At 41.9% G+C, this 14935-nt stretch overlaps 1 protein-coding gene across 1 annotated transcript in view; it reads right to left on the minus strand.

The window, feature by feature from the left end:
• kif26ba (kinesin family member 26Ba) overlaps positions 1-14935 on the minus strand; it is a 79709-nt gene that overhangs the window by 12914 nt on the left and 51860 nt on the right. Inside the window, exons 6-8 of the mRNA XM_030782301.1 lie at positions 10151-10334; positions 2190-2402; positions 1893-1986 (exon numbers count right to left, since the gene is read on the minus strand). Of these exons, the coding sequence (XP_030638161.1) occupies positions 1893-1986; positions 2190-2402; positions 10151-10334 (491 nt within the window). The remainder of the gene's footprint in view (positions 1-1892; positions 1987-2189; positions 2403-10150; positions 10335-14935) is intronic.

The following is a 14935-nucleotide window of genomic DNA, read 5'->3' on the forward strand; positions in this document are numbered from 1 at the left end:
TCTTTACCTCTGAATGCCCATCTTCGATTCTTCCTCTTCTTATAGCATCCATAACAAAGATTTCATTATCCCGTTTTTTTTCCCTTTCTCTCTCTCTCTCACCAGTTAAGTGTCACCCTCTTTTTTTTTTTTTTTTAACCAGGATTTTTTCATCAGTTAAGGCCAGGCTGTTTCTACTTTCATTCAGAAATTAAGATTGATGGTGTTTAATGCACTGCCAAGTGAAGAGCGAGTAATTCAATCAGCTGGACCAGGATGACGTGATGGACGGGAAGAAGACGCATAGTTCAATTACACTAACATCTCTCTTTAAAATTTTACACCCACATCCATTATATTCATCAACACGTCCTTCACTTTCAAAAGCTTTTGATCTATCTGTGTGTCGATAGGTGCAGAGTAAACCAAGGTTTTTGGGGGGTTGTTTTTGTTTTTTATTTACCAGCTCTTAAGATGTTACGGTGGCTATTAATGCAAAACATTCATCAGCTCCTCAAAACCTCTTATTTGGAGAGAGAAAGAGTGAGAGGCCTTGATATTAAGCATTGTTGTTGACAAACCTGATCCAGACAGCGTGAGGACCGGGTCCAAGAGGAGCGGGATTACCAGCCTTTGATGTATAATTCACCAATCACTTTTGAAGTCTCGCAGAATGAAAGCAAAATAGATGAATAAAAGAAAAAAAACAACTCCCTATTTGAGCCACTTGATCTCTATTGGAACCTTGATAAATACTTTTTATTTATTCCAACATTCAATAGAAACAAGGTGCCAGCCAGACTCCCAAGCAATGTGCTTAGGTTTAGGCTCAAAAACCTCATGCCTGCAGCCACAGATATACTGCTTTGATTTATGGGGGGTTTTTTTGGGTTTTTTTTTTTTAAGGCAGATATTCTCTGAATGAAAATGCACCGGATAATTACGCACACAAACCACTAACAGTGCAGTGCTTGGGTTCCTTGTTCCTACAGGCGGGTTAATTAGCAACAGTGTGCTGGCCGATGACATCACTGTTGGATACTTCACTGATGGAATATGGCACAGTCTGCGGTTTTGTGCTAATGGAGAATAGCACTGAAGCATCTAAGGAATTACACAGAGTCTGCAAACCACCGACCAGCAACCGTTATGGCATTTTCAATCGTCGGGTTTTTTGGTTTTTTTTCCCCCCACAAATGACTAGTTAATTTTTACTCATAGCTTCCTGAAACAACAATAGACGATTTCAAAATGGAACATGGATCAATTTGTGTTTCACCATGCATGTAACAAAGCTAATTCTGCCTCCAATATCTAACATGTCAGCATTTTAGATGTAAGGGCTCTGGGACAGGGTTATTTACTGAGCATAAAATACTGCTCAGACAGGCTATGATGGAAGCATTACATTGTACGGATTTAGGTCCTGACATTCATTACAAAGGCAAGAAAAATGGCTTTCTGAGAAAGGCACTTATAAGATATTAGACATGGAGAACGAAGGCGCTCTGTGACAGGCGGCCTGCTCTATGTAAGTGGCTTTGAAATGACACTAATCTGTGTGTCTCCTTCAAGCCCATTCTGATAGAAGCATTACCTCGCGGTCTATACGCTGACTCCACATTCCAACACAGCAACGCTTTGAGGTCCCAAGTACATCACAAACGCAAGTCAGTATCGACGTCAGGTCCAGCGAGAAAGCTTTATATTCGATTACATATTCAAACAAAACCAGAAATAGCAATATAATGGAGCTTTGTGTTGTTTCTGTGCTACATAGCTCCTCAGAGCAAAATCTTCTCTCATTCAGCTGCGTATATATGTGCCCCTTGTGTACCATGCGTATAGTTACACTTTGGTTATTTGTGAACGTGACGTGTTTCAGTTGTGGAGGATTCCACACTCTGACTTACCAAGCTTTGAATGCCCAAAACAGAAAACGCAGCCATCCGCCCCGTTGACCACAGACTGAATAACTTCAGCAACCGTCCCTGCGCACACCTCCGCCTGGAAAAGGACGAGAAAGGAGTGATTCACAGCAACAAGAGCTCAAAAGATTTCTCTCTCCCGCTAGGAAATAATGTGTTTCTCAGAGGATGCAATAGCAACGGATAATGTATTCCAGAATCTATGCATTACAGTGGTTATTCATTGATTGTTACGAAGAGTGATATGCATCTAAATGGAAAACAAACTCTGCCATCTTCTACCTGTGATGCATCATGGGAAAAGGCTGCATCAAAGGCAAACATTTTGGGAGGAACTTGGTTGGAGCCTCCACGTTTTTGGCTGGGGTTTTGCTGAGTGTTGGCTGCTGGATCCATGATGGTGACTTGCTTTTTGCGTGGGTCAACCTTTAAGAAAGAGCTGGACTCCGCCGTGTCCGTAGATGTCACGGGACAGACACGGAGCATCACTTTCACCTGAAGCAGAAACAGAAGGAAAAAAAAAACAACCCACTGATTATCTAGCTCATAAGAGGGAGATATTTCTCTCAAAAGAAAACCCAACCATCACTTACTCACTAGCTGGAATGCAACTACTACGCTCAAAAACACATTACGGGATGGATGTTCTTCCTTTCCTGAGAGTTCTCTTTCCCGTAGATCTCTCTTGTCACGGATCAAGAGCCGACGGTTGTTCTTGTCTGCGCTCAGACGACATGAGAGGATGTTTTTTTTGTTTGACGTGTTACCGAAAGAAAGCTACTCGCATCCTTTTTTAAGAAACTTCCTAAACTTTCCCTTCAAGTTTACCATTTTATTTATTTATATGACTTGAAAGAGATATTGTGCAGGCAGTAAGCTGAGGATTTGCTTTAAAAGAAAAAAAAAAAGTATTGGTGGATTTTGAAAGCTGCCCAACTAAATAAAAAGAGACAGTTGATGAGCAATATGCCTCAACGCTGCCATTAAATGCTGTTTGGGGATTAAGGGGAGACTATTTGAAATGCTGGGATTACAGAAAGTATGTGTACTGCTGAATAAGGTAAACACAAAAAGGAAAAGAGGATGAAAGTAAACAAATCTCTATTGTGGGACATTGTGCGATATAGCTGGGATATATATTGCATAACATACTGCAGGCACTGAAATCACAATATGGAATATGTTATAAGTCTTTTTTTTTTTCAAATAAAGAAAATGATTCACTTGTTAAACATAAAACTGCACTGAACTGAATGTAATAACTGAGACATCTAATACAGAAGCTTCACAGCATTAACACGCTAAGTGAACCCCCCAGAATCTCAGTGGAAACCTCAGACCAATAGCAGGGTACTGCGCAATACTGTTCCTAGTTAAGTACATTCAAGCAGAGCGGCGGCATGGTGACAATATCAATGTTCTTTATGCACGTATGACACAGCACATAAAATGAGATATTCTGGAGATTCCCAGGATGTATTCACTTGGGAAAATGAGTTGGAAAAGAGACTTAAGTGGAAAAAAAATAAATAAATAAAATAGCCATGCTTCACTTCCGGTTGTCAGACACGCGTCCGCCGGGACTAATGTTCTCCAGGGTTGTATGTAATTAAAGGAAAAAGTGGACCAGGGAGCATTTGGGCGAACAGAGACGGTCGTGATGCAGGAAATAGGATGAATGACTGCTTCCCAGCAAGCTCAAACGCTCTGTACCACAGAGAGCCCTCACCAGGCAACAAAGCCATATCCCTCACAGACCACTAAATCTCCAAAACTCTGGCCTCTGGTAATGCCTTCCCTACAGGGTTTCAACCACAAAGCCTGACAACAACAAAAAAAAAGAAGAAGAAAAAGAAAAAGAAACCCATCATTCTGTCAGAGGCATCACAGCTAATTGATGAAAGACTTTGAGGAGAGACTTTGGAATTGTTCCATGCTTTCTCTTGCAGGGAACTGGAGACTCTTTAAATTTTAATTATAAATTACCTTGAGTTAACAGATTTCCAATATTACGCTACTCTGCCTGTTCTATTACACCGCTCAAAATTTTTTTTTTTTGACATTGTAATTAACAGCTGTCTGTCTTCTGACGCATGTGACAGTTCTGTATATGAAGAAAATAGAAGAAGGAAAAAGAAAAAAAAAAAAAAACTGAACATTTTCACAAGAGAATTCTTAGCCTCTGCAGTGACCCCATTAAAAGACGCATCACGTCAATGAGTGCCTCTAAGAAAACACTTGTGTTCCTTGGCTCTCAGTATAGAGAAGCTCATACACTCAGTCTCGAGCATCCATTTTCTCATTCTGACATCTGTGTGTAAGCCGTGATGCATGACTACTCCCATCACGCCAGTGAGTGTATATATATATATATATATATATATATAAATGCGTTGTGAGCCCCTTCTATATCCTTTCCAACATCAGCAACAACAAAAAAAACCCTCTTGTTTTGAGCTCCAGTCCAGTGTGAGGTACATTACTCCTAACAAAGAGGGGTCAAGATAGAGGTCAGCGCTGCATGCTGAAATGAAACATACACAGAGGATCTAAAAAAAGGAACAGCAAATGCTGTGACCATATATATGACTGAACGTGATTCATCTATAATTCACATCGTTCCTGTGGTATGAATGAAATTGTAGCGATTCTATCGCCAATGTCATGATGAAATGCTAAATATTTAATTCCAATGTCATTTGGAAAGGATAGCACTATAGCTTTGGAGTTGTTTTTGGAGCAATATAGTACCCAACTGAATAATTCATCAGGTTTGTGTCCTCACAATTGAGGACACTGAAAACCTTCAGTGCTTATGGTGCCCAAATGAGATATTTGGCTGAAGTTTCAGAAGTAGGAAAAGTTGTGGAACAAGCCCCTGAGGTTAATCATGTGACACCACTTCATGCATTTCGTTCACTGTCATAACGTCAATAGCTCATCACTATAAATGTTTTTGGGGGCCAAGGAGCATGTGCAGGTATTTATAGACAAGCTGGGATATACACCATATGTCGAGCATTTAATGACTTAACTGGGAGGGCAAATGAACTCTGAAAGTAAACAGGCTCACTCAATCAGAAAAATGCGTCACTTCACCTCAAGTTGATTAGTGGTTAATAAAATTGTTGGTGGCACATATAAAACCACAAACAAAACGTTCTCTATGTCCATGTATTAGAGAGAGCAAAGCTGGGCTTCTTTTTTTTTTCTCTCTTAACTGAAATATCCTCTACACATGTTTGTTTACCTCAGATTTTAAGCTTATTAACTTTGACTCGCTTGTATTTGCGGTGTTACATACCCTTGAAAGTAACGTCGTTGGCTTAACGTCAGTTTATCGTCATGGCCCCACAATGGTGGCGTCTCATCTACCTGCTAAGCATAACCTCAGATATTGCCATGACTAGAAACCTAATTAGACAGAGGCTCCAGTGGGATGGGCGAGAGGACTGCTCTTTAATGATGCCCGAATACTCTGGGAGCTCAAAGGAGTCACAAGAGGGTCAGCTCTGTTAATTAACCAAGATGTCCAACTCTTCATTTAGCAAGGACATTGCAATTACTGGTCTCTAAGACAGGCAAGTCAAGTATCACATCCACAGTTATCAACTCTATACTTCAGACTTAACTGGAAATACAAGAGAGTGAAAAAAAAAACAAAAAAAAAACGCACACACACACACAAAAAATAGAATTTCTGGAGAACACAAGTTTGATGGTAAAGCCATGTAACGATTGAGTCTTACACATCACAACAATATGAAAAAGGCGATGACGATTATAATTATATGTAAAGCTGACTTATATAAATGGCAATGAGTGCAAGACCTCACTGACTTTCCTCACCTGAATTTAAAAGTATGAATATCAAACATAATAACAAACTCACTAAACTCACTATACAAACGGTTGCCCACAATTACGGTTGCCCATAATTAGATGGGAGGGGAAGAAGTCTGAGGGAAGTCTGGCCAAGGAGTGGTGTACGCAACCCCCCCCCCCCCTCCCCAGATTAAATTTACTTTGGTTCTACATATGCCATATCTTTCCTCAATGATATTTCCAAAAGAGCCGGGAAAAAATGTCAAGAGAAAATGTCAGTTGAACAATGCGCCAATTTTTGTGATTGATCTGATTTTAATGATGACATTTGAGGCATGGATGAGTAATGTCTCATAAAAACAAACAAATAGATGAATAAATACAAAACCTGGAAGATATTTTTTATGGCGGTATAATAGAATCTACGGAATAAGCATTATCTTCTGTTAGGAGCTGTACTCCCTCTCTCTGGAATGGTTCATCAGCAAAATCGATAAATGTCGGTATGTCCTCAGTGCCCAAAGTCAAATAGACAGTAACCAGATTAACATTTTCCATTCAAATGTGTCTTCAAGGGAGGTTTTAGAGTCCACAGGGAGAGAGACATAGAGATAGAGAGAGAGAGAGAGAGAGCGAGAAAGAGAGAGAGAGAGACAGAGTGTGTGGAGAGAGAGAGAGAGAGAGCGAGAAAGAGAGAGAGAGAGACAGAGTGTGTGGAGAGAGAGAGGGAGAGAGAGAGAGAGATTCACTAAATATTTACATTCAAATGTGTATTGTGTTCTCAGGGGAAGTTTTGTCCTCCAACGAGAGTGGGGGAGAGAGAGAGAGAGAGAGAGAGAGAGAGCAAGAGAGAGAGAAAGAGAGAGATCTCAAGCAAACGTTTACATTAAATCCACTCACACATTCACATTTGATTTTCTTACCCTTGTGTTTTACAAGACACCTTCTAAATGCTTTCTATATATAACACTAAGGAATTCTGTAGGCTTCTCAATTTAAACAACATAAATATTTCAGGGGGAACAGTGTGACAAAGTGTATATTGAATTCTCATATGACACACTTGGTCTTTGCTGCCTGGGAGGTGTGATTCCTCCACCACTGAATTTCAGAGAGAGGGAGCCATTAAAAATTGATTGGACTCTGAATGTAATTTTTCAAGGTCACTGCTAGCGCTGGCCAGGTGATTGATGGACCTGTCAAAACACCCACAATCATTCACTGCAACCAAAATGCAGTTTTGGGAAGAGGACGAAGAAAAACTTATGCAGTATCAACAGCCTCATCAATGCTGTCACAGATACTGAACTAGAAAATGGAGAATCTAAAAGAGATAAGGGCCAGTAGAAACCATCAATATAAGAGAAGGGAATTTAGAACAGAGAAGCAGATGGTAAAACTACGTGATGATTAAGCCTTTCAAACCACACCATTATGGATGAAATGGTCATTCTATGACAATCTTCAGTAAGTGATGAATATTGATGGTTCTGACAAGCTCTTGAAAGAGTAGATGCATACCATGAGTGATATCTGAGACCAAATCCCTTAAAAGGAACATCTCCACATGTCTGATCTGCATCTCCACATGTACCTATGTGCTTTATATGAGTGTCAAATCATCTCAGTCCAGATCACCAGTGGCTTTCCAGAGACCCAACTCCGTATGAGGATCTACCTTGCGGTATTTCTTTATCTCTCATTTCTTTCCTCATTTCTAAACCAAAGGCCACTGTATCAGCCCTGCCCCGCCCCGCACCCCCCCGAGAACAGTGACATTTTTCCTCCACAAATGCCACCATCTTCATTCCACACAAACCTGTGTATGCTGGGCAGAACAGACTGGCCCCTGTGTGATTAGAGGACCCTGCAGTGAGCAGTTAATGAGACGCCCCATTGGATTTCCTCAGCGGCAAACTGCCCAGGGCTATCAGCCTGTAATTTTTTTTATTTTTTTTTTTTTTGATAGAAAAATGCTATGTATACCAAGGTGAAACACAGAACCCACTATTGTAACTGTGGAGTGAGCGAGCTTTGAATAATCTTACAATGAAAAACACCTGACTCATTTTTAAGGTAAATTATTCACGTTTAGCACACGGACCCAGTAGTTGAAATTCATACGTCCACAACAGGTACATCAGCAGCTCAGGTACACTGCGGGGAGACTCCAGCAGAAGGTAAAAAGTAAAAAAAACAAAAAAAAACAGGAGAGACAAAACTGGCCAAGGTATGTTCTCTTGGTTTATCTGGACAGGTGCTGATACTGAATGGGGTTTGGTCAGTTATTTAACATGTTTACAGAACAGAATCTCTCGGCACCCTGTGATGTGCTATACTAAGAGCCCAGACAACATGCTTGAAAGGAATGTGAAACATGCTGGCTCCATGACAGCCTGCTGAAGATGAGGATCAACTATCAGCATGCAAAAAGAGGGGGAAGGGGGTAGGGGGCTCTTCTCCCTCAACACAGACCCCCAGACTCAGGCCCTGGCTGGAGGAATACACGCGTTCACTCCGGGGATTCTCCCAGTCGGAGCATTCCTCCTGGTTGTTTTAAAGAAAACCAATCTCCAAAAATTGACAGAGAGAGCAGCGATGTGCACTGAGTCCTGACTGAGCATGCAAATTGCTAAAGGAATGCAGGCGCGGAGAGAGAGACTGAAGACCGGGCAAAGCGACAGAGGCTTCACGCGGCCAAGTGGCTTTGCATTATGTTCTCTCTGAGTGGTGCTGAAAATTGCATTAGGGTTCATGATGACACTGGTTTACCACTGTACCCTTGAACGGTTTTTCTGATCCTCTGTTCATCACTAAGGTCATAAAATGGTGTAATACTCTGAAGGTCTTATATGAACGCGTACTATGAACATATACTGTGTGTCAATGGAATTAAGCACCAAATATTGCTGTTCACTGTAGCTTTAGTTGTGCTTGACCCAGTGCAACCTATTGAGCAGTACAAACTCTTTTTTTTAATATGAAATCATGACCCACCTTCAGCAGAGATATTGCAATTGGAGCATTTTCGCTAATGTTTAAGCACCCTTTCAAATCTATCTATCTATCTATCTATCTATCTATCTATCTATCTATCTATCTATCTATCTATCTATCTATCTGTCTATCTATCTATCTATCTATCTATCTATCTATCTATCTATCTGACCATCTATTTTCTTTTCTTTTCTTTTTTTTTTTTTACAAATGCTCTGTATTCACCTAAGGAGCAGTAGGAAAAAAGAAACAAACTTTTTTTTGAGCTCAGTGGCTTTTGCTGTGTTTGCTTTCATTTGATTCCTGTTTGATTTTCTTGCCCTCAGCCATTCATTAACAGTCATTGAGCCTTCCTCCAAACACTCCACGAGACCAAAAAGAAACTAAAAGTCATTACGCGTTCAATCAATGCAGTATTCAGACCACTGCCATTAGCACCTGCCTATTTCATCAGCCCTTGCTGGATAAGCTGATTGAAAACATCTCAGTGGCCATTGGCCTGTACCCCCAAGTAGTTAAGTGAAGGTCATTGGGAATGATGCAGATAAACCAGCAGTACAAGGTCAGGATTCAGTGTGGCTTTACTTTACAAAGCAAGGTCCAAGTTTGGTGTACCAGACCTCCAGCATGTCTCTCTACGCCAAACACCAAACACCAAAGTCGTCACTCTAACTCCGGGCATGTTCAGATTTGTAGCTGCTAGATAGAGACAGAGCACAAGGACAGAAGGACAGGACAGAGGAGCCAGGCAAAACAATCAGCCACTACAGCTGCTCCCCATGACCACAGCAGCCGGCTGATTTTTAACGTATTCCAAAAACTTACTGTGTCCCAGAGATCCTGCCATTCATCTTCTGCTAGTTTACGGCATGCTACAGAACGTGAAACATCTACTCATAGCTGTAAGGTCAACAAGTTTCAGATTGACATTTCATAAAAGTAGCCAGAGGGTGAAATTATACCTAGCATACTGAATTACTCCGCAACATGGAAAATTATCAGCAAGGTTACGAGTTGAGTCTTGTCGAGTTGATTTGTTGATTAATCGTATGCAGGTTGGCCTTCAAAAACAAGATCTTTGACTCTGGATAATATTGTCAGAGATGCTCTGACCTGCACTGAGACTGAGAAATTGAAGACATCAGCACGGCGCAGCAAACACACCACAATTTTCATCGAGGAATTTTAAAGTAGATCAGAGACGCCATCCCTCTCCTTGAAGGGCTATTGGGTATACAAGCACTTTTGCTCAAGCTATAATCAAACACACTTGATTGAGTTCATTTAAGTCTTGAGGGGAACATGATAGGTAGAATTAGATTAGATTAGATTAGGGCTGAAACAAAACCTTACTGAAAGGGGTTGAATCTCCATGAGAAGAGCTGCCAATCTCTAAAACGAGAAATGCACAGTAGATCTACCTTGCCCAGGCCGGGGTTGTCTTTGACCTTGTTGACCGCACGGAGCAGGCAGGGTGGGGCTGGGGGGGGAGATGTTTGAAGGATTCCGCTGAAGTTGGTTGGGAACAGGGGCGGATCGCTCGCCACAGACGGCGCTGGGCGCTGCTTCTTCTTCTTGGAGGAGAGATTCAGCTTCTGGGCAGCCCTGGGGATAAACAAAGACAATGACAAGTCAACCAGAGGCTAAAACAGAGACAAATGCTTCTCCACGCACTATCACTACATTTTGTTTTTACGGTAGCGCGTGTATATAAACAGAGCAATTATGCAGCTATTCACTTGAATTTCATGTTTCGTTTGTGCACTGAATACCTCTCAGATGTAAGTTTGAGACACTGCTCTGAAATTACAGCTTGGACAATGTGATACAAAACAGTGTAATTCTGAGTAATCAGGCTATTCTACACAAAGTCATCATTTCTGTCATTTCCTCTTGCTCGAAACGTTCTCTCCAGCAGTGCTGAAGTTCCATAGGCGTTAATTGCTCTTTCAAGTTGCTAATTGGAATGGCATTACATGCCCAGAGCAGCCAATCGGCTGAAAACACAGAAACATCTGCAAGGTTATCAGCGCGAGGGCACAGGCACTCCCAGCGCCGTTATCTCCAGTCGCTCTCTGTTAGCAGTCCGAGTCTGAGCTGGCTTAGGGTAAGAGGGAGAGAGAGAGAGAGAGAGAGAGAGAGAGAGAGATAAGAGAGAAAGAGAGGTGGAGAAGAACAGAGTGAGAGAACGAGTGAGAGAGAAAGAGAGGGAGCAAGAGAGAGAGAGAAAGAGAGTAAGAGAGAGAGAGTAAGAGAGAGAGAGTTTACTGCAGTGTTGGACTGCAACAGTGGACACAACTGGTCGTCCGTTACTATCTCTCTGGCCAGGCACATAAGTTGCACAACACAGCGACACTGCTGGGTCGTGAGTTTCGTGAGTTATGTCAGATATGTGCATCTTTTAAAACATTTTCTTGTCACCTTGATGTTTGCATTGCAGGATGCACAATATTGTACTGTCTGCCCTCAACAACATTCCTTTCCAATTGATTTTTCTGTCCCATTCGTTGTCATTCGTGAATGAACGCCCAGTTAATGACGCAAATTGACAGACGGAAGAAATGCCACTAAAGAAACAGGCATCAGAAGACCCCTGACATAGGCTTAGAACATTGGCCTTGCAAATCAGTTCTGTGTTCTATTACATACTGATGGAAAACACATTTGGGACTTGAAGACACACTGTGAATCACTTTGACAAACAAGATGAAGGTAGGAGCGAACAAGAATCAATACATTCTGACCGTGGGTTTTACAGACACTGTTAGAGTGGGTTTCGATTTGTTCTTAAAGGACTATTGATCAGTTCTGCCTGATCACCTGACCAAACGTGTCTCGGCATAGGCTCAGCTTTGGACCCATTCATGGCTCACAGACTCCCAGGCGTCTGTTCACAGGGCACAAGACTAACTGCTTTCAGTGGGGTCAATGAAGACTGAAGTCCGCAGTTTAAAAAGAAAATGATAAAATTAAAAAAAAAAAATGCATTGACCAAAATTGATTTTTAAAACAACTAATTAACTGAGTTAAAATGACTAGTAAGGAATCTGAAGGTGAGAAATGAACGTCATGAGTCATATGCTGACAGTCAGACGAGTTTAGTTCTTAAATAGTCTCTGTGCAGAAGTATGAAGGGCACCTGGGGGAATAGTTTAAGATGTCTCGGTATTTAAAATATGGCTGTTTGGTTCTAGGCCTCATCCTCGGTATCAGAACACGACCCTTCATCTCAGTATCCCTTGTTGTCTGTGTGTTAAAACAAAGCTAATGAAGTCCAAATCCTATCCATAACACAAAGACTTACAGTCACACATTTCTCAAGGTCTTTACTTGCAAGAGTTTTTTTCACTGGGGACTGAAAGGTGCTACTGCAGAAGGAATTGAATAGGATAAAGAAAAGAAACCATGACAGCTACGGCTGAATGACAAACCAAGCACGCTGCATTAATCAATGGCCGCGAGCACTCCGTTTCAACTCTAAGTAGACTTTTTCAAAGCCTCCCTCTTTCTACATCTGAATGTTCTCCCTGTGGAGTACACCCATACCTTCAGGATGAGAGATGTGTGTTTAGCAGAGCAGCCTCAGGGAAATGCTTACTCAATCTGAGCCAATCAAATATCCCTTAAGCAAGTGTGTGGGTGGAGCTCTCTCTCCTCCTCAAACTCTCCACCAAAGTTGACTTCGTTTTGTTAGAGCCGCTTTTGAACTCCTCTGTGCTGGAGACGTGGAGAAGTTAAAAAAAAAAAAAAAAAGGGAAGACAAGGGTCTTTCAAACGAGAAGAGACAATTAGTCTGCTCGCTCCGGTTCGGTTCGGAGGTTCTGAAGCTCTTTGTGACGTTTCTGACAGTGATGCCTCAATGAAGAAATGAGACGTACCACGCAGAAAGTTCTTGAAAGATCTGTCGTGGGCGTTAGGCTAGGCTTGTCACACCCCAGAGTTCCACAGACTGTTTTTCAGCTGACTCCACAGTGCAGCTCAGTCCTCAGTCACTCGATCAGAGAGAGGAAGTTGACAGTAGCCCGACCGTAGACGTAGCGTGCGTTACACGCTACTCTTTATCTTTTAAACGGAACTTCTCCGAGTCGTTCAGGAAACGTTGTGAAACGACATCATTTCTTGGGGAGTCACTCCTGCTGAAAATTCTGTGCACACCTTGTCTGGGCTTAGTCCTTTGAGGTAAAATGGACAGGGGGGGAGAGCAAGAGAGAGAGAGGGAGAGGGAGAGAATATATACGGAGAGGGAGGTTTTAGCTGGCTTTTTTACCATCAGCTCTTAGAGATAGACTAATGCTGGCAGGCAAATGCAAAGGGAGTTCAAGCTACTAAGGCACACGGCAATATGTTTTAAACGTATTCCTGAAGGCAAAGAAAATATTTTGCTTCATTTGCAGACCTATCCAATTTCTGCAGAGAGAGAGAGAGAGAGAGCGAGAGAGAGAGAGAGAGCGAGAGCGAGAGAGAAAACAAGCGTAAGAGTGAGAAACAAGTGGGGCGAAAAAAAAAACAAAAGAAAAAAAACACACTCATTGATAACATCCAAAGAAAATATGGCTTGAGGTAAAAACAATATTTTCTGTTGGTTTTGAGATTAGAGTTACGGCATAGAGCGTGAACTCATCTGTGCTCAGGTTTAAGTACGCCAGTAGTCTTTTCCTCTGGATAACTGTTTATATTGCTTAGAGATAACGTTTCACAGGTAATTCATGGGAGAAATGTTGTTTGTATGTGTGTGCGTGTATGTGTGTGTGTATGTCTATGTGTGTGTGTGTGTGTGTGTTGTGTTGTGTGTTTGTATCTGTGTCTGTGACTTTATGTCCACACACATACATACAAACACGTGTGCGGCTGTGTGTTTAGCACCACGGTCTCCGTGGATTTAAAGAAGCATACAGCACATTTTCGGGAAGCTGTGTGAAGTGCAAAGCGTGCTAATTACTATGACGCTCATTAATTTTTTTAAGGCACTGGACAGGTTGTGTTTTTTTTTCTCCCCCCTGTCATCAAGCAGAGTTCTCTTGGGCCTCAACATTGAACGGAACCGTGTTTTCTCACACTACTAATGATCCAGCACCGGAGTTCTCATATGAAAAAAAAAAAGTTTTCGAAACCATCCTGCCAGTACCACTTGCCGCTAATTTTAGATATCTTGTCCTATATAAGTACACTTTAAGGCTTGGCACGAGCTCCTTTTCATCTACAGAGGTGTAAGAACTGAGTTTCTCCGCGAGTGAATCATGCTAAACCTGTCAGAGTCAAATTGAAATGAAAAGAGGATGAGAGGTTCCACTCAGCTTAGCTGTTTCCCTAGATGTGTGGATGTGTTATTTTCCGAAGGCGTTAATGAGATTTCTTCAAATAGAGGCACAAAACACAGACACACGCATACACAAACGCACACAAATACACATACACACACACACAAAAACACATGCACACACCAACACAAGGGTTTCTGGGATGTACTGGTCTCTCTTCCCAAATCTGTACACAAATGCATATCATATACATTTTCTTACATTGGTTATTTGCTGATGCCTACAGAGGAGTATAGCTGCAACTGTCTATCTCATAAACACTGCTGGCAAAAAAAAAAAAAAACCTTGAAAGGCAAAAAAATAGATGACTCTCATCTCACCTGTCCGTCATCTTATGGAGACTATGTCCAGTGTTCAGCCCCTGGTACCAGTTGTACAACATAAAGCATTGCTATCCTCTGTTCTTTCCATGGAAGCTGGAGAATTGCTTAACAGAAGTTTTGTCCGTATAGTCATTATTAATTCCGACAAGCACCTTTCTCATTGGCTGACAGCTGTCAGGGTCCCGCCTCTTAACCCTCGTCGCAGCAGGTCTGCAGTGCAGAGCAACCACGACTCAGTGGCAAGAGCATGGCTCAATCCATACCTAACCACTCTGACTGCCAACACACTCCTCTCTCTGTCTGTCTCTCTCTCTCTCTGTCTTTCTCTGCCTCTCTCTCGCACTCTCTCACTATATCTCTTTCTCCTCCACCTTCTCTCTGTATCTCACTGTCCTGTTTCTGTGTCTGTGTATTACTGCCCAGTCTCTCTCTCTTCTCTGTCTCTCTCTCTCTCTCTCTCTCTCCCCCTCTCTCTTTCCTCACCTCCTTCTCCTCTCTCCAAGAAGATATGTTACCATTCATGGGTGAATTGCATGTTCCAGAAAAGTAGAAAAGAATACAGAAG

Source organism: Chanos chanos, chromosome 1 (genome assembly GCF_902362185.1).
Source record: "Chanos chanos chromosome 1, fChaCha1.1, whole genome shotgun sequence".
Taxonomy (NCBI): Eukaryota; Metazoa; Chordata; class Actinopteri; order Gonorynchiformes; family Chanidae; genus Chanos; species Chanos chanos.